General features: G+C 43.4%; 1 protein-coding gene across 1 annotated transcript in view; it reads right to left on the reverse strand.

Moving 5' to 3' along the window:
* col23a1a (collagen type XXIII alpha 1 chain a) overlaps positions 1-20,196 on the reverse strand; it is a 117,601-nt gene that overhangs the window by 52,168 nt on the left and 45,237 nt on the right. The window contains exon 5 of the mRNA XM_078411297.1: positions 18,253-18,279. Within this exon, the coding sequence (XP_078267423.1) occupies positions 18,253-18,279 (27 nt within the window). The remainder of the gene's footprint in view (positions 1-18,252; positions 18,280-20,196) is intronic.

Here is a 20,196-nt window from a genome sequence, read left to right on the forward strand (position 1 = left end):
TGGCAGTGTGAGCTGCGAGGAGGATGCTATGAGGCTGGAGGGTGACTTGGATAGGTTGGGTGAGTGGGCAGGTGCATGGCAGATGCAGTATAATATGGATAAATGTGAGGTTATCCACTTTGGTGGCAAGAACAGGAAGGCAGATTATTATCTGAATGGTGCCAGATTAGGAAAAGGAGGGGTGCAACAAGACCTGGGTGTGCTTGTACATCAGTCACTGAAAGTAAGCATGCAGGTACAGCAGGCAGTGAAGAAAGCTCATGGCATGTTGGCCCTCATTGTGAGAGGATTTGAGTTTAGGAGCAAAGAGGTCCTACTGCAGTTGTACAGGGCCCTGGTGAGACTGCACCTGGATTATTGTGTGCAATTTTGATCTCCTAATTTGAGGAAGATAAAGGCAGTGTAGGTTCACCAGGTTAATTCCCGGGATGGCGGGGCTGACATATGATGAAAGAAAGGGCCGACTGGGCTTGTATTCACTGGAATTTAGGAAGAGAGGAGATCTTATAGAAACATATAAAATTCTTAAAGGATTGGACAGGCTAGATGCAGGAAAGATTTTCCCGGTGTTGGGGGAGTCCAGAACTAGGGGTCACAGTTATAGAATAAGGGGTAGACCATTTAGGACTGAGATGAGGAAAAACTTTTTCACCCAGAGAGTTGTGAATCTGTGGAATTCCCTGCCACAGAAGGCAGTGGAGGCGAATTTACTGGACGTTTTCAAGAGGGAGTTAGATTTAGCTCTTTGGGTTTGTAAGATTTGAGAAGTTTTCCCTCATTTGGAAAGCAACACAATACCAAAGAGCTGCAGTTTGGACATTTTAAACGAGAGACTGGGGCTGATAGCGGAGAAAGGCTGCGGTCAGATTAACAAAGGATGTCACAATCCGTGGGTCCTAAAATGGCCGCAGGACCTCGTGACCAGCCACAAAAAGTAAAAACCTTACAACCCAGTCTCTAGGTTTCTGCAAAGCTACGGCCAGAACAAAGGATGGGTATTGGCCATGCAGAAACCTACGAAACCAGGTCGGAGTCCAGACACTGGGGCGCTGACATCAGCATACTCACAATGCCCCAAGCCGACCTAAACAGTTCATCTCAGTGAGGGGGCACAATAGCCCATAGAAAACTACCTGGTAGGTGATGGGAAACCAGTTAACACCCATCACCTCACAATGAAATCCCAATTTACACCGTCTGGCCATCCCCGGTATCCCTGACCATAAGGCAGATCAGAAGAAAACCTCATACATATCTTTTTGAACAAAGAGATTCCAAGATCTGGCGGGAGATAGGACGGGTCAGAAACAGTATAACTGGCCACTACTTTTGGGTTTTAAACTAAAGAAGAAATACTGGAAGAAGAAGCTGAAGCTAGAAGAAAACCTGCAAGAAACGCAAGCAGGCAAGAAAACGAATGCAGGAGGAAGAAAAGACAGGCAAGAAAAACGGATGCAAGAGAGAGGAACAGGCAAGCAACTCGAGGAGAAATACTGCCAAACGAACAGCCAGTAACCCCAGTAATAGCCCCATGGTGAGCATGCATTCCAAATCCTACATATCCTGGACATAGTTTAGTGTAGAGGGGAGGGTGGTTGTGAATAAACGTTGGGTGTGTACTAAAATATGTGTTGGTCAAGGTTGCGATGCGTCGTGCGTTCCCCATCTTACAGTCGTGTATGTGTCTTGCAGAACTGTGTTTAAGAATTCATAAGTAAAAGGTATTCGTGTATATGTCTTATAGAACTGTGTGTGTTTTATGATTCATAGTTATAAGTATTCGTGTGATTCGGTATGTGTTTCATAGTCATGTATTATAGAACTGTATAAGTATTCATGGACAATAGTCCCAAGTGCTGAATAAAAGCCTTTTTCATTTAAACCCTGGTTTTAAAATCTGGTCTGGTTGAATTTTTTCTGCACTATAAGAGCTCCTGCACCTAAGTCCAGTGTCTAGAACCGTAAGGGGTGAGTGGGTCGAACCACTCACGGGGAACCAGTGTGCACGGCCTGGTCAAGGGATCAGAGCAAGGCACGGGGACCTTAGGTCGGGCGAAAGCTCAGCGCAGAAACCCCTTACAGGTTAAAGGAATCAAGGGATATGGGCAAAAAGCAGGAATGATTTTAGATGATCAGCCATGATCATATTGAATGATGGTGCTGGCTCAAAGGGCTGAATGGCCTACTCATGCACCTATTTTTCTATGTTTTCACCCACAATCATAACATGTGGTTACAATGAACCAAACATGTCTGAAGAAGGGTTCTGACACAAAACGTCATCTATCCATCTTCTCCAGAGATGCTGCCTGACCCGCTTGGATATTCCAGCATTTTGTGTCTCTCTTTGTATAAATTAGCATCTGGAGTTCATTTTTATTACATTATTTCAGACCTCTTTTATCCAAGTACAATGGTTTTGGTATGGGGACATTGGAGAGAAGGAAGCAGGTTAGACAAATGAGTTTCACAACATATTCCTGCATCTTAACGTAGCTGCAAGAGCCACAGGAAGGTCACCAATCTTGGCAAAGAAAGGCTGATTTTAGTGACAAAGTCACAGGCCTATAACGAATGTCAACGTATTCATGAATGCTACATATAGAAGGTGCTGAGGCCATCATGATCATATTGAATGGCGGTGCTAACTCGAAGGGCCGAATGGCCTCCTCCTGCACCTATTTTACTACGTTTCTATGCTCCTACATCACTCAATGCATCCTGTCTTTGAACAAGCATGGCCGATTGCTACCCACTCATTTCATTTCTGCAAAAGAGTACATGCAATTCCAGGGTGAGGAACAAGGAATTCTAAAGACACCAAAAACAAAGCACAGGGAAGGAGCAGTTCTTCCCATTACTTGCCAATGCAAAATCACCAGCGCTGGTGATTTTGCCGAGAAGTGTATACAAAAAAGTGATTTGATGGAAATGAAATATTGTGGGCTCTTGACATTGTGGATATGGAGAGGATGTTTCCTTTTGTGGATTAATCTAGGAATCACAATTCAAAACTAAGGGGTTGTCCATTAAGACAGATGAGGCAAAAATTGTTTCTCTAAGAGGGTGGTGAGTCTTTGAAACACTCACTTTGAAAGCAGCATCTTTGAATATTTTAAAGCAGAAGAGGATATTTACTTGGAAAGCAAGGGGTGAATGTTTACCATGTGTAAATGAGAACGCAGAGCTGAGATTATAATTAGATGAACCAGGATCATATTAAATGTTGCAGCAAGCAGAAGTGCCCCAATGGCCTACTCTTACTATTTTGTATGTCCATATGTATGTCACTATTTTGTATGTCCATAGATGAAGGGATTAAAAGTACCATTAGCAAATTTGCAGATGATACTAAGCTGGGGGGTAGTGTGAATTGTGAGGAAGATGCAGGGTGACTTGGACAGGTTGTGTGAGTGGGCGGATACATGGCAGATGCAGTTTAATGTAGATAAGTGTGAGGTTATTCACTTTGGAAGTAAGAATAGAAAGGCAGATTATTATCTGAATGGTGTCAAGTTAGGAAGAGGGGATGTTCAACGAGATCTGGGTGTCCTAGTGCATCAGTCACTGAAAGGAAGCATGCAGGTACAGCAGGCAGTGAAGAAAGCCAATGGAATGTTGGCCTTCGTAACAAGAGGAGTTGAGTATAGGAGCAAAGAGGTCCTTCTACAGTTGTACCGGGCCCTGGTGAGACCGCACCTGGAGTACTGTGTGCAGTTTTGGTCTCCAAATTTGAGGAAGGATATTCTTGCTATTGAGGGAGTGCAGCGTAGGTTCACTAGGTTAATTCCCGGAATGGCGGGACTGTCGTATGTTGAAAGGCTGGAGCAATTAGGCTTGTATACACTGGAATTTAGAAGGATGAGGGGGGATCTTATTGAAACATAAGATAATTAGGGGATTGGACACATTAGAGGCAGGAAACTTGTTCCCAATGTTGGGGGAGTCCAGAACAAGGGGCCACAATTTAAGAATAAGTGGTAGGCCATTTAGAACGAAGATGAGGAAGAACTTTTTCAGTCAGAGAGTGGTGAAGGTGTGGAATTCTCTGCCTCAGAAGGCAGTGGAGGCCAGTTCGTTGGATGCTTTCAAGAGAGAGCTGGATAGAGCTCTTAAGGATAGCGGAGTGAGGGGGTATGGGGAGAAGGCAGGAACGGGGTACTGATTGAGAGTGATCAGCCATGATCGCATTGAATGGCGGTGCTGGCTCGAAGGGCTGAATGGCCTACTCCTGCACCTATTGTCTATTGTCTATTGTCTATTGTCATATGTAAAATAATGGTGGAAATGGAGGTGGGTAGAAAGGGAATAGTTTGGGGAGGGAGCTGTAATCTCCTGTCATATTTTAAATCCAATGCCTTCTCCCATTATTGTTGCAAAGATGTGCTTTAAATGGATTTTCAGACCATCGTAGGGTGCGGTTCGACCAATTCTTGGGAAAGTTATTAATATCATGAGGTGAATAGACACATTTAATTAACAGTGTGGCCTTTGAAGTAGAAATGGTTTACACGTCGCTTAGATATCAAGCTCAGACTATTATAGACATGCCTTATAATTTAGTGAACCATGCAAATGCATTGCACCATGACATTCCCTCCTCACCACCCTTTTCAAGGATTAAGGTAACATAAAGTTAATAAATAACTGACTGTATTGAGTCACAATCTCCTGGGCTTCATAAGAAAAAAACTAATTATGAGGTTACAACATATTATTTCAACTTTGGACCCACGTATCTCTTCATGAAAATTCACTGACTAGAATCAAACAATATAAAGGGAGATTACTCAGGAAATCATGCCTCTGCAGGTATTCTAAAATAATTAGCCAATTAGTTCCATGCAAATATTTAGTTCTCAAGTAGGTCAGCAATTTTCACATCAAAGTTACTCTGAATGTGCCTTCACCACTGATTTAGCCAGCAGATTCAAGATAAATCGAATGGCATAAAAATTAATGGTTTTGATTTAGTTGTATGTGATGGAAGCTGGTAGAAAGGAAACTAAAATTGCAGGACAATACGGAGAGCATTGCATGAAAAATGTTTGAAACTAGGGTATGGGGACTTACATATTACATAATATATTCAACTGCTTCTCATTCAGTAATTTTTAATAGGGCATGCTGGATCAATGCATTTCTAGCCTGGCATGTTAAAATGTGTAAATGTCGCAATCTTCATTCTAATTAATTACTCGTCTGAGTCATGCTACTCTGGCAAAATACCAAGAACTAGGAAACTCCATATAAGCCGAGATAGAGCATGGAAGATTCATTGATGGGTGGATGTATTGATTGATTATGGAAGCAGGCCGTTTGGCCCACCGAGTTCACATCGACCATCAATCGCCCATTCACAATTGTCACACTTTCACATCCACTTCCTAGTCACTAGGAGCATTTACAGAGGCCAATTCGCCTACAGACTTGCATGTCTTTGGCATGTGGGAGGAAACCAGAGCACCAGGACGGAATTCATGTGGTCACAGGGAGAACAAACAAATTCTACACAGAGAGCACCCAAGATCAAGAAGGAACCTGTGTCTCTTGTGCTGTGAAGCAGCATCTCTACCCGTTGCGCCACTGTGTGCCCAGAATGAAAGAGGCAGATTGCCTAATCACCTTCTTGACTATAAATGATGCATGGCCTTGGGAAATATTATGAGGCAAAACTAAATTAAGACACTAAAGTGAACAAAAAGTAAAGTAACAGTTGAAATAATTGGTGGTGTAATGTTCAGCTGCATTCATGTGAAATTTTGGCAGTAACGGGAATTGTCACTCTCATCTTGGAGTCATCAGCTTCTGAGATTCCGTGCCAATTTCATCTGGCTGGATAAAACAAAGAATCTTAACAGGAAGCTTAACATATATCCTTCAAGTTTAAGTGCCATCCTAGTTTTCACATAGAATCTCATGCTTCATTACGGTTAAATATATTGTGCCATGACAAGGAAAATTCCAAAAGGTAAGAATTTTACCTTACAAAACATAGAAATATAAACCTTCCATTGAATGTTCAGTGAAAACTGACCATCACCCGGTTACAATGAATGATTTGTACCAATTATACAACAGGACAGTTCTACTCCAATACATCAAATGCGCGGACTTTGGACTTTGAATAATGGCGCCAAAAATGGTGACGCCAGCATGTGTAACATATGCAAAAAGAATTTCACTGTGCAGTTGCATTTGTGACAAATAGAGCACCATTGAACCATACCTATCCAATGTGTCTCTTTCTTCCAGTATAGTTGGGGCAATAATCCCAAATATCATATTGCAATACTGACAGCAATTATTCCCATGCAAAATATTACAACAAATAAGAATATTTGTACAAAGCTTTCAAGAAATTTAAAATGAGTTGTTGACTTTATGCCAAACTAAGCCTATTGTTTCAGAGTTCTGCCTTGAGGCAACGCATCTGGTCACCTCCCTGTTGTTCACTGTTATTGTTTATTTTTATGCATGATACCCAGAATGCAAAAGTATCTTTGGGCCAGCTTTGAAGAGTAACCAAATAAACATTTCTAAGTCAAGTGCGTCCAATTCCTGTGGCTCATTACCAAGATAATAGCATTTAGCTTTGCAGAATTATTGACAGTTTTCCAGTTTAGAGAGTATGCTGCAACCACAGATCTGAGAATGGTCCAGATTTTCCTTAGTCTTCTGCCAGGCTCTAACCTTAACCATGCTCTTCGGGAGCAAAATCTGCCCTTGCCTAAATACTTGCATGTAAAAGAACTATCTTTGAAAGGTTAAAAGTTTAAAGGAGATTGTTAACTTTCTCCGCCTGCTGGAAGCTTAAAGGGAGTTAATACTGCACAACTTTCGTCTCAGGATGCTTAACTCTTTTAAATCCTGATGTTATCGTTGTGTACAAAGTACTAGCCTGATTCAGCCATAAGCCACAACACTATATGTATACCTCAATGCACGTTTAAGAATCTACTGAAGAAAACATTTATGCTGTTGAGATCGAGCGGACAAGCATTCCAAAAGTAAGGATTCTACTTGACAGAATGTAGAGAAATGAACTCTACCTTGACTGTTCAATGAATACTCCCAGGCCACAAAAATATTGGGGGTGGCCAATGCTCATGCACTAATTTAGTGTTTGCATCCAAAGATGAATTTTACCACCCTTGAGTTGGGTCCACAAAGGTAAGCCTCAAGCTTAGAAACTGGGTCCATTTGTGCACATTTTTCTTGTATAAATAACACAGAGAGTTAGTTTTAACTCGGTTAGATTGCATTTGTGAAATTACACTCATTGGGAAATTGGTCCAGGCACTTACATGGCAGTTCTTTTTCAGTCAAGCACCTAATGGCACTTCAAGCACCAACAGTACTATACACTGATGAGCCAAAACATTATGACCACCTGCCTAATATGCTGTTGGTCCTCTGTGTGCCGCCAAAACAGCGCTGACCCGTCGAGGCATAGACTCCACAAGACCCCTGAAGGTGTCCTGTGGTATCTGGCACCAAAACATTAGCAGCAGATCCTTCAAGTCCTTTAAGTTGCGAGGTGGAGCCGCCGTGGATTGGACTTGTCAATCCAGCACATCCCAGAGATGCTCAATCAGATTGAGACCTGGAGAATTTGGAGGCCAGGGCAACACCATGAACACTTCATCATGTTCCTCAAACCATTCCCGAACAATGTGTAAAATGTGGCAGGGCGCATTATTCTTCTGAAAGAGGCCACCGCCATCAGGGAATACCATTGGCATGAAGGGGTGTACCTGGTCTGCAATGATGTTTAAGTAGGTGACACGTGTCAAATTGACGTCCACATGAATGGCCGGACCCAGGGTTTCCCAGCAGAACATTGCCCAGAGCATCACACTCCCTCCACCGGCTTGTCGTCTTCCCACAGTGCATCCTGGTGCCATCACTTCCCCAGGTAAACGGCGCACACATACACGGCCATCCACAGGATCTAAAAGAAAACGGGACTCATTGGACCTTCTTCCACTGCTCCAAGGTCCAATTCCGACGCTCGTGTGTCCAATGTAGGAGCTTTCGACGGTGGACAGGAGGACATCATGGGCACTCTGATCAATCTGCGGCTATGCAGCCCCATACGCAGCATGGTGTGATGCACTGTGTATTGTGACATATTCCTCCCGTGACCATCATTAAAATTTTCTGTGACTTGTGCCACAGTAGACCTTCTGTCGGTTCGGACCAGACGGGATAGCCTTCGTTGCCCATCGATGACCACTGTCGGTCGGGTCTCACCATTGCTGACCGGGAGCACTGCTCAAGCCTTGCCGTTTTAGAGATGCTCTGACCCAGTCATCCAGCCATAACAATTTGGCCCTAGTCAAAGTTGCTCAGGTCTTTACTCCTGCCCATTTCTCCTGCATCCAACACATCAACTTCAAGAACTGACTGTTCACTTGTTGCCTAATATATCCCACCCCTTGACAGCTGCCATTGTAACAAGATAATCAATGTTATTCACTTCACCTGTCAGTGGTCATAATGTTTTGGCTGTTCAGTGTATATTTCTTGCATTGAATATGTATAATGGAACGGTTGGGTGTGATCTACAACCTTCACTTTACACTCGCATATAAACTAGGAGTACATCATGTAGTACTTGGCAATGAGTCGGCAAGTAAAGGGTTTGCACTGTGACATCAATGTCTTGCACTGCATCTATCAGCATTGGTTTCTAACAATTTGGATTATGGAACCAGTGCCACTGATACGCCTTTTAGTTTGCACAGCCTTTTAGTTTAAATCAATGCTGAGCTGCACATTATGATCAGCCCACATTTGTTTTGAGGCCACTCACAGCATGATAGTTAATTAAGCCAAACCACTGCACAGAGAGCATGAGATACAAAGATTTCCCTATCCCCATCCCCTGTCTTTTCCCTCAGCTCTGTAATTGCCTTTTCTGTCACTGTCTGTGCTGTCATGAGGGCAATTCTTTAACCTGTTCAGTACCACTGACAGGGCCGTTTTTACAGCATTATGGGCCCCCGGGCAAAGCAGTGTACTGGGGCCCCTACCGTTACTCTCCCCCACCCCCCTTTCCCTACCAGCCCCCCCTGTCGTGCCGGCGAAAAGCACTTAGCGATGGACTTAGGGTGCTACATTGTTGCGAAAAGCGCTTACAGATCGCTGTGAGAAGCACTTAGTGACCGAAAATGTTGCGAAAAAAGCACTTATTGAACCTACATTTTTAAAGTAGTATTTATTTATTGCAAGTCACTTAACATACACAGATCAGCATGGGGCCCCTATGCTCGTGGGCCCCCGGGCAAGTGCCCATCAGGCCCATGCGTTAAGACGGCCCTGACCACCGGTCATGGCAAAGAGTGAAAAAAAACCTTGGCAGTGAACAGGTTAAGCAGACTGATTCTCAGGAGTCAGTGAGTCAACGAGGTAGCAGTTATAAGTTCTGAATTTAACTCCCATTAGGAAGCACACAGATCACACTTTAGTGCATGAGTCTGTGTGCAAAATGTCACAGCACCGCTTTTAACTATCTTTTGTCCAATGTCACAAACCATGGTGGAGTATCTGAATGGGCATGAGAGTTATGCACTCCACTTGCTCAATCACTGGAAGAGATTCGCAACCTTTTCCAACCTTTCGTCAATGATTGTAGTTTGAGGACACTTAAAATAAATTAATTTCACCACAAAATGAATTTCTATGTTTAAAAAAAGCCACAAGTTGGAGTTCAGGTACTTTTATTATGCAGGGAAACCAGTTGAATGGCTCCAGATGGCTTTTACATACTTTCAATTGAACCTAGTTACAGAACAACCTTGGAGGCACCCCAAGGGTAGACTGCTTTCTTTCAAGTCAAATTTACTGTTGATTATAGACAATGCAGGTGGAATACAGAGAAACAGGAAGATGTTTGCATGTTTTTAATAATGCAATTAGATCCAAAATTGCTTTAACAAGTTTACACAAGCAAGTACACAAACATATTTTTTCCTTCTCCTTCAGCAGCCCCGAAGCATCAAGGACGACGTACTTCCACTTGAGCTTTGTTGCGCCTGAACCAGAGGCTCCTCCATAGATGTGGCAGTTGTTGACTGACTGGGTGGGCAGGTGGGTAGTTGGTCTGCTCCTTCCACCACTTATGCAGCGCACCTGTAAGCTCCCAATGCAAAGACTCAAGGTTTCCAATACCATCCTTCTCCACTTTAATCGATGATAGGTCAGAGAGTCACAGTGGTCAATGGGGATGTTGCATTTCTTTAAGGAGGCTTTAAGAACATCCATGAACCTTCTCCTGTGCCTGGTGTCCGTTCCCAAGACATAGATCTGAACAGAGTAGCTCGACAGTCTGACGTTGGACATGGGAACCACAGTCCTTGCCCAATGTACTCAGTTATCTGTAACTAGAGCATCAATGTCGAGTTGTTGGCCTGGGAGAGGACACTGAAAAGCATTTATTTATTCATTATTTTTAAGGGCGGCACAGTGGCGCAGAGGGTAAAGTTGCTGCCTTACAGCACCAGAGACCTGGGTTCGATCTTGACTCTGGGTGCTGCCTGCACGGAATTTGCATGTTCTCCCTGTGGATTTTCTCTGGGTGCTCCGGTTTCTTCACACATTCCAAAGATGTGCAGGTTTGTAGGTTAATTTGCTTCTGTAAATTGTGTGTACGATAGAACTAGTGTACGAGTGATTGTTGGCCGGCGCAGACTCGGTTGGCTGAGGGCCTGTTTCCATGCCGTATCTCTAAACTAAAGTTATTCTTCCAGTGAATCTGCAGAGACTAAGCTAGTGGTATTTTTCCAATGCCTATAGGTAGTTCCAGTTTCAGAAGCATAGAGAAGGACAAGGATCGGTTTTGTGCCAAGTCTGAGGTCTTGATTTTCAAAAGCCTTTTTCCTCAATTGATTGAACTCTGATCTGGGCATTGAAGGTAATATTGAATTTCATCATCGATATCTGTCAATGCTGAAAGCTGGTTCCCAAGGGTTAGGAGATGGTCCATGTTTTCCAGGGTCAGTGTGAACTACACCTTTAAACAGCAATGTGGTGCAGCAGAAGGCACAGTGGCGCAGCAGTGGAGTTGCTGCCTTACAGTGCCAGAGACCCCTGTTCGATCCTCACTACGGGTGTTGTCTGTACAGAGTTTGCACGTTCTCACTAAATGCCAATATTTTTAGGAGTTCCACGCATTCTAATCCATCTACTGCTGGACTTCATTATGTTGCTTGCGGTCCATTAGCAACGACCAATGTCGCACAGCGACTGGTGTCATCACCTTGCTTAACTGACAGAGACCGTGAGTTCCTAAGAGAAAAGTGGACACATAGCAGGGTCCTGAAAGCCAGAAAGCCCAGGAAGCCCGCAAACGCTAAAATGAAACAACAGTTGGAGGAGGTGGTAAGAGTAACCCACGTTGCAGCAATGGCCCCAAGGGTCCTATCAGGCTCTCAGGCCATTGTTTGATGAAGACACAGGAGCAATGGCCAGCAGAGATCATTATGATGACAATATGCTTCTCGTGTTCTACTAGCCTTACTGCTCCGCTCTTTCTCTGCTCAACATAGTAAGACCCTCATGTCCTTTTCATATTAGTTACCAAATGTATGTCACTTGATCACACAACAGCTGCTGAGCTGTTCCGTGTAGAAGAGGAAGAAGGCACCACATCAGAGCCCATGTCAACCAGCCCAGATGACAACTAACCCAGATCCTGAGACTAGTTTAAGTGGAGGATCTGAAGTAAAGTACCAGCCATGAGTAGACTATAGAAAGAGTGTAGGAGAAAAACTGCAGATGCTGATTTAAATCGAAGGAAGACTCAAAATGCTGGAGTAACTCAGCGGGTCAGGCAGAATCTCGGGAGAGAAGGAAAGCATGATGATTCGCGTTGCCTTCTGCACTCATGTGGAACTCGTCAATATTATCACTCTCCTCTAACTTTGTCCACAGCTTCACTTAGACCATTGCTAACAATTTCCTTTTCTGCTTGTCTGTCTCCATTTCAGGCGATTCTATCTACTGACATTTACTATAAACCCACTGACTCCCACAGTGACCTCAACTTCACCTCCTCCCCCCAGTCTCTGTGAGGATACATTCCTTTCTCTCAGTTCCTCTGCCTCCGCTGCATCTATTCTCAAGATGAGGCTTTTTGTTCCAGGCCTTCTGAAATGTCCTCCCTTTTCAGGAAATATTGGTTCCCCTCTATTTTAGTTTGGTTTATTATTCTCAAGGGTACCAAGATACAGTGAGATACAATGCGGCTGATGGAGCCCCGACTCACATTTCCTCCATTTCCCAGACCCTCCCACAGACAGAGAGATAAAGTTCCATTGGTCCTCACCTTTCACCCCGTGTCCAGCATCTCATCCTTCATCAATTCTACCAGGTGCAATGGGATCTCACCACCATCCGCACCATCCCCTCCCCACTCCTTTCTGCTTTTTGCAGAGGCCACTCTTTCTGTGACTCCCTAGCTCGCTCATCCCTTACCACCCATCCAGAGCACTTTCCAGTGCAACCATAGAGGATGCAACATTCCCTCATCATCATTCAGGGACCTAAACAGCCCTTCTAGGTCAATCCTATGTACTGCATTTGATGCTCTCAATATGATCTCCTGCACATCAGTGGGTCCATCCATAGAATAAGGACTAGGTTTTAAGGAACACCTTAATGTTGGCAAATGTTGTGCCTCTTTTCAAAAAGGGCTGCAGGGAAAATGCTGGGAAATATAGGTCGGTGAGCTTAACATCTGTAGTTGGTAAGTTCCTGGAGAGTATTCTGAGGGATAGGATATAGAGGCATTTGGATGGGCAAGGGCTGATTAGGGACAGTCAGCATGGTTTTGTACATCAGAGGTCATGTCTCACAAAACTGATTGATTTTTCTGAAGACATGAGCAAAAAGGTTGATGAGGGCAGAGCTGTAGATGTTTTGTACATGGACTTTAGTAAGGCGTTCGACAAGATGCCACTTGGTAGGCTGCTCTGGAAGTTTAGATCTCATGGGATCCAAGGATAGTTGAATGGATAGCAAATTGGCTCCATGGAAGGAAGCAAAGGGTGATGGTGGAAGGTTGCTTCTCAGAATGGAAGCCTATGAATCATGGTGTGCTACGGGGTTCGGTGCTGGGCCCGTTACTGTTTGTCATTTACATCAAAGATTTGGATGAGAACATACAGGGCAAGATTAGCAAGTTTGCTGATGATCCAAAAGTTAGTGGTTTTGCAGATAATGAAGATGGTTGTGAATGATTGCAGCAGGATCTGGATCGATTCGCCAGGGGGGTGGAGGAATGGTTGATGGAATTTAATACCGAGAAGTGTGAGGTGTTGCATTTTGCGACGTCGAACAAGGGCAGGAACTACACAGTAAATGGTAGGCCTCTGGGTAGTGTTGTAGAGCAGAGGGATCTAGGAGTACAAGTGCATGGTTCCTTGAGGGTCGAGTCGCAGGAGATAAGGTGGTCAAAAAGGCTTTTGGCACTTTGGCCTTCATCAGTCAGAGTATTGAGTATAGAAGTTGGGAGGTCATTTTGCAGTTGTATAAGACGTTGGTTAGATCGCATTTAGAATATTGTGTTCAGTTCAGGGCACCATGTTATAGGAAAGATATTGTCAAGCTTGAAAGGGTTCAGAAAAGATTTATGAGGATATTGCCAGGACTAGAGGGTGTGAGCTATAGGGAGAGGTTGAGTAGGCTGGGTCTCTATTCCATGGAGCACAGGAGGATGAGGGGAGATCTTATAGAGGTATACAAAATCATGAGAGGAATAGATCGGGTAGATGCACAGAGTCTTTTACCCAGAGTAGAGGAATCGAGAACCAGAGGAAATAGGTTCAAGGTGAAGGGGAAAAGATTTAATAGGAATTCGAGGGGTAACCTTTTCACACAGAGGGTGGTGGGTGTATGGAACAAGAGGAGGTAGCTGAGGCTGGGACTATCCCATTGTTTAAGAAACAACTGGACAGGTACATGGCTAGGACAGGTTTGGAGGGTTATGGACCAAGTGCAGGGAAGTGGGACTAGGGTAGCTGGGACATTGTTGGCCGGTGTCAGTGAGTTGGGCCGAAGGGCCTGTTTCCACACTGTATCACTCTATGACTCTATGACCTGCACTCTGTCCAAATGACCATCCTAAGCTCCTGGCTGCATGTCATTTCAACTCCCCTTGTCATTCTTCCACTTCCTTGTCTGTCCTTGATCCTCCTCACTGCCTGGGTGAGGCCAAATGCAACCTAGAAAAATAAAATCTCATATTCCACCTGGTTAGTCCACAATCCATTGATATATACAGTGGATTTTCCAATTTTAGATAGTCTGCACCTGCACCCTGTTCCATTCTTCCTTTGATCTACCCCAGATTCTCTCATCCTTCTCTTTACAATCCTCTCCTCCCCCTGCCCCTGTTGCAGAGTTTCTTTCCCCTTCCTCATCTGGTTCCATCTGCCTAGCACCCACAATACAATCTAATGGATCTCCTACCCACTTCCCCCAACTGATTCTACCAGCCCATGGGGCCTTCTACATCTGTTTCCACTTATCATGTTCCTCACATCTAATTCCAGCAGCTGCTGTCTTGTGTCTCCACTTATCACCTTCCAGACTCCCTTCCCTCACCTGACCCCCATCTCCTCACTTGGTTCCACTTGCCAGTCCTCCTTCTCATCTATCTACTCTGGCCATCTCTCCTCCGCCCTCTAAGTCCCAATGCACGGTCCCATACGGGTGTCAGTGGTTATGGGGAGATGGCAGGAGAATGGGGTTAGGAGGGAGTGATAGATCAGCCATGATTGAATGGCGTAGACTTGATGGGCCAAATGGCCTAATTCTGTTCCTATCACTTGGGACCTTATGATTGGAAACATCGACCATCTCTCTTGCCTCCACAGGTGCTGCCTGACCCACTGAGTTCCTCCAGTTGTTTGTTTTTCCCCCCTCAAGATTACAACATCTGCAGTCTATTATTCATACATATTTTAAGATGGGGAGAAGGGGAGAGGTGGAGAGGACAAACAGAAAAATGGAAACAGGCTGAATGAGTCAATAGGTGGTTGTGGTGGCAGAGAGGTAGGTTAGTTGGAGTAGATCTGTCTGTTAAATATGTTAATAGGAGATGAATGAAGACAAAGAAAAATATGCCATGGTAGTGTCAAATGTCACAGTTTGCTCAAAGTCTGATATACAAGAAATGCTGGAAATATTTAGCAGGTCAAATAACATCTGTGGAGTGAAAAAACATGGAGTTAACATTGCAGGTTAGTGTCCTGGCCAATTCTGAAACAAGCTGGAATGACTGTTTATCTGAAACTGTTGAATTCAATGTCTAAGTCCAAGGAATATAACATGCGTAGTCAGAAAGTGGTATGAGGTCCATTGAGCTTATGTTGCTGTAGGAAGGAACTGCAGATGCTGGTTTAAACCGAAGATCGACACAAAAAGCTGGGGAAAAGGAATAGGTGACGTTTCGGGTCGGGACCCTTTTTCAGTCTTCTTTATTCTGAAGAAGGGTTCCAACCCGAAACATTGTCTATTCCTTTTCTCCAGAGCTGCTGTCTGACCCGCTGAGTTACTCCAGCTTTTAGGGTCTATCTTGAACTTATGTTGGGCTTCACCGAAACATTGTAAGCGGCCATTGAAAGATATCAGGTTTGGCATGGAATGGAGAATTTAAGAGATGGGCAACTGCAAACTCAAGATCATCTATGGAGATGCTCTACAAGGCAGTCGCTCAATCTAGAGTGGAGAATTACATTATGAGCACTGAATGCAGCACACGAGATTGGAAGAAATCCCTGGACTGTGCCTTAATGAGTACTCCTCCACCACCACCTTTCTTTACTTAACTAAACCTTTTTGCAATGTAAACATTTTTTCAAAATCTCTACTCTTTTTCTTTAAATCAAAGTGCCACTGGTGGGTATCTTGCATGGGTCCAGGCTATGCCTGTTTCCCTGTTTGATATGTGAAACAACCTTTGTTTCAGTTCTAATCATGTCCTCATCCTCATCTCTCTGTTAGTACATAGATGACTGTGTGGCAGTGCCCGGAGGTTAGGCCACTCCCTGGGTCATTCCCCTCGGCACTGAGTGGACAGGGCTGTAGAGGGGTCTGGTGCTACGGGGTTTGCCTGAAGGGGCTAGAGTTGACTCGTGTGGGAGACTGACGAGAGTGGATGTTCTGATGCTGCATTAAAGTTATTGTTAATTCTTACCTGGCGTCTTCCCTGATTCCTGCCGCGTCCAGACCCACTACAACTGTATGGGCGCGGCTTCCAGCTTTTGTATAAGTTTCATCAATATTGATGCCAAATTGCCCACACTTTTCAAAAAGTCCATCTCTGATTCATCTCTCATTTCTATCTCAGGGGATAGGTTAGCAGCAATACTCATCACAGCCCCACAGATGCCTTTGAATCTATCACCCTTCCACAAAAGGCAGTAACTCTACTGCTGCGCAACTGTGCCGCCCCTACTGCCTGACCGGCTGAGATCCTCCAGTACTTGGTGTTTTGACCGAATACTTGTGTTCACTTTAATTATCCATCGTACTCCAACTCTAACTTCATCAGCTTTGGCATTTTACACTGTGGCACAGTAAAGTCAATTGTAAACTCTTAAAAAAAAAAGTATCTTGTCTTTCACTGAGGCATGTTACAGCTTTTGGGGCTCAACGTTGAATTCAATAATTTCAGATAATCACCTTCCCCGTTTGTCGCAGACTGGCCAATTCTGATGAATATCATCAGCTATCAGCCTGTAACAAATGGAACCAGTATCTATTGAATCATTTAGTCCCTCTTGGTCACAGTTGTTTTATTTGATTACCCTATCCATCTGCATTCTTTGCAATTTAAATATGTTTGATTTCTAACCTTTCCCAGTTCCAATCTTCAAACTCCAAATGTACTGCCTGCCTTGTTGAGTGTTTCCAGCATTTCCTGTTTTTTTTATTTATGTAGAAGATATTCAGAAAGGAATTTACTGTTAATTAGCTAATGGATCTCCTACCCACTATGACCCGAAACGTCATCTATCCATGTTGCCCAGATATGCTGCCTGCCCTGTTGAGTTACTCCAGCACTTTGTGCCTTTTTTTGAAAACTGCCTCTGCAGTTCCTTGTACCCCTGTGGCTTTATTCTGGATTGGATACGTAACATGGTGAGGCATGTTGAACTGCTCGATTCCGGTTGTCCTAATTTACACAGAAGAAGGCATGGAGTTGATCAGCAAGATGAAAGTCTGGCAACTGTTTCACTATTGAGATTGGGTCCTTTGGTGTCTTTGAAGCTGCACCCATGGAGGCAAACAGAGAACATCTATCACTGTCTTTGTAGCTGTCTTCACCAACCCTGCTCTGAGTCCTGCACATGGTGGAATGTTATCTTTGGTCAGGAACTGTGTCTCTCACTGCAGTGAATGCATCACTGCATTACACTATTGTGGCCACAATTACTCAATGTCTGCCTCAAGATAAATAGGTCATGTGAACCTTCCTGATCCATGGGGGAGGTAACCATAAGGATCTTTGTGGTGGTCACACATGATCTATGTATTCACGGTTTGAGAGGTTTTGTTCTTAATGAAAAGCACTCAGTGTATATGAAGGCCTAGTTCACACCTGGGGGTAGTTTATCAACCTCTAAACCAACGGGAACTTGTAATCTTGCCACGTCCATTTGACAATGATACCTGCCGTTGACTACACAAGGAGGAGATAAGGTCCTCTCTCCTTTAATTAAGAGTATCTGTGACATCAATTGAAACTCTTTAGGGCTTTGCTTCATTAGATTTTTAAATTAATTGTTCTTTTATTCTTAATTGTTAACTGTATGTTTGTGTTATCATTTGTGAGCAGAGCATCAAGGCACATTCTTGTATATGCACATACTTGGCCAATAAACGTATTCATTCATTCATTCATTCATTCATTCATTCATTATCTGTGAATGAAATCTTTTGTAATCATGTTGAAAATTCTAAGTCAAAAAATCTAAGCACATAGATCAATTAAGAGCAACAGGATATAAAGCACAATTATTATCCTGATTCAATTTTAGTTTACTAATAAAAGTTATATGCTATAGAGGACTATCCAAATCATCAGATAAGGAAGGTTATTTTAAACTGTGTTTCTTTAAGAAAGAATATTATTCCTGATATTTTGATGAACCAGCTGATAGTGAATAGTGTACCATCTTTCTTAGATTTCATTGTAAATGCAGAGAATATAAAACAAATGTCAATATAATTGTCATTTACCGGATAGCCATCTCTTCCTGGTTCTCCCTGTAGTTTGGGATTCAATCATAAAAGAAAACAGAAAACAGTCAAATCTTTTATGCACATATTATATTTTTCCTGTTACACAAAATGAATAATTCTTTAAACATAAATGGCAAATGAGAAATATTCCCGATGCATAGGCCAGAGAACATTGTTGAACTACTATCTACCTCTTTGGCGACCCTTGGACTACCCTTGATCCGACTTTGCTGCCTTTACCTTGCACTAAACGTTATTCCCTTATCATTATGACCACTGACAGGCGAAGTGAATAACATTGATTATCTTGGTACAATGGCACCTGTCAAGGGGTGGGATATATTAGGTAGCAAGTGAACAGTCAGTTCTTGCAGTTGATGTGTTGGATGCAGGAGAAATGGGCAGGAGTAAAGACCTGAGCGACTTTGACAAGGGCCAAATTATAATGGCCAGACAACTGGGCCAGAGCATCTCTGAAACGGCAAGGCTTGTGGGGTGCTCCCGGTCAGCAGTGGTGAGTACCTACCGACAGTGGTCCGAGGAGGGACAAACCACAAACCGGCGACAGGGTGTTGGGCGCCCAAGGCTCATCAATGCGGGAGGTCAATGAAGGCTATCCCGTCTGGTCCGAACCGACAGAAGATCTACTGTGGCACAAGTCACAGAAAATTTTAATGGTGTTCACGGGAGGAATGTGTCACTATACACTGTGCATCGCATCCTGCTGCGAATGGGGCTGCACATGAAGGACCAACAGCATATTAGGCAGGTGGTCATAATGTTTTGGCTCATCAGGTCATAATGTTTTGGCTGATCGGTGTATCTATACACTGTAAATGAATTGATTGTAATCATGTATTGTCTTTCTGCTGACTGGTCAGCACGCAACAAAAAAGCTTTTCACTGTACCTTGTCACCCGTGACAATAAATTAAACTCAAAACTAATCCTGAATTACGAATATTAATCATTCTTGGATGTTGAGATTTAGAACGTATCCACCAGTATGGCAACATTATTAAAACAGACCTTTCATAATATCCAGGTTTATAAAATTTAAATGATAAATAAAAATGGGAATAAGAGGCAAGGCTGAGTTATGTCGCTGTGGAGAGCTAGATTGACACGGCTCAAGTGCACGTGTGACCACAGGACTCTGTGTTGGCCAATTCTGCCTCAGGCCTGACGAAAGTGAAAGCTTTAGTTACTAAATGTATATAGCTACAAAACAGGCACAGCATTTCAGTAATGATCTGCAGTCAACATCTGTTTTTAATGCCCTAACCAAAATATACAATTAATAACAAAATGTGAATCAATCAGATTAAAACAAAACTGTACATTGATAAAAGATATGAGTTTCCTTAACTCAGTAGACGCAATCTACTCTGTAGCATCCACAACACTTACAGGGAATCCTGAAAAACAAAACAAATAGGGCAAACAATCAACCAAAATAGCAAGAACTTATTACTTTTGCCACTTTTGTTTTATTATCTATTTGGCACAAATCTGTTTTTTACGAGTGTTAGGGGCAGCACAGCACACCGGACCAGAGGACAGGGGCAGCAGACCATCAGCATGGCAATAGCACGGCATCTCGAGCTAACATCACAAAAAAGCAAATAGCATTAATGACATAAAATCATCTATTATATTTGTCACACGACGCTATAAAGCTTTTAATGAGGGGGATTCTCATTGAAACCTACCGAATAATGAAAGGCCTAGATAGAGTGAATGTGGAGAGGATGTTTCCAATAGTGGGAGTCAAGGATCAGAGGGCACAGCCTCAAAATAAAGACATACCTTAGAATAGAGATGAGGAGGAATTTTTTTAGACGGAGGGTGGTGAACCTGTGGAATTCATTGCCACAAATGGCTGTGGAGACCAAGTCATTTTTAAAACAGAAATTGATAGGTAAGGGCATCAAAGGTCACA

The sequence above is a fragment of the Rhinoraja longicauda genome, chromosome 14 (assembly GCF_053455715.1).
Source record: "Rhinoraja longicauda isolate Sanriku21f chromosome 14, sRhiLon1.1, whole genome shotgun sequence".
Lineage (NCBI taxonomy): Eukaryota > Metazoa > Chordata > Chondrichthyes > Rajiformes > Arhynchobatidae > Rhinoraja > Rhinoraja longicauda.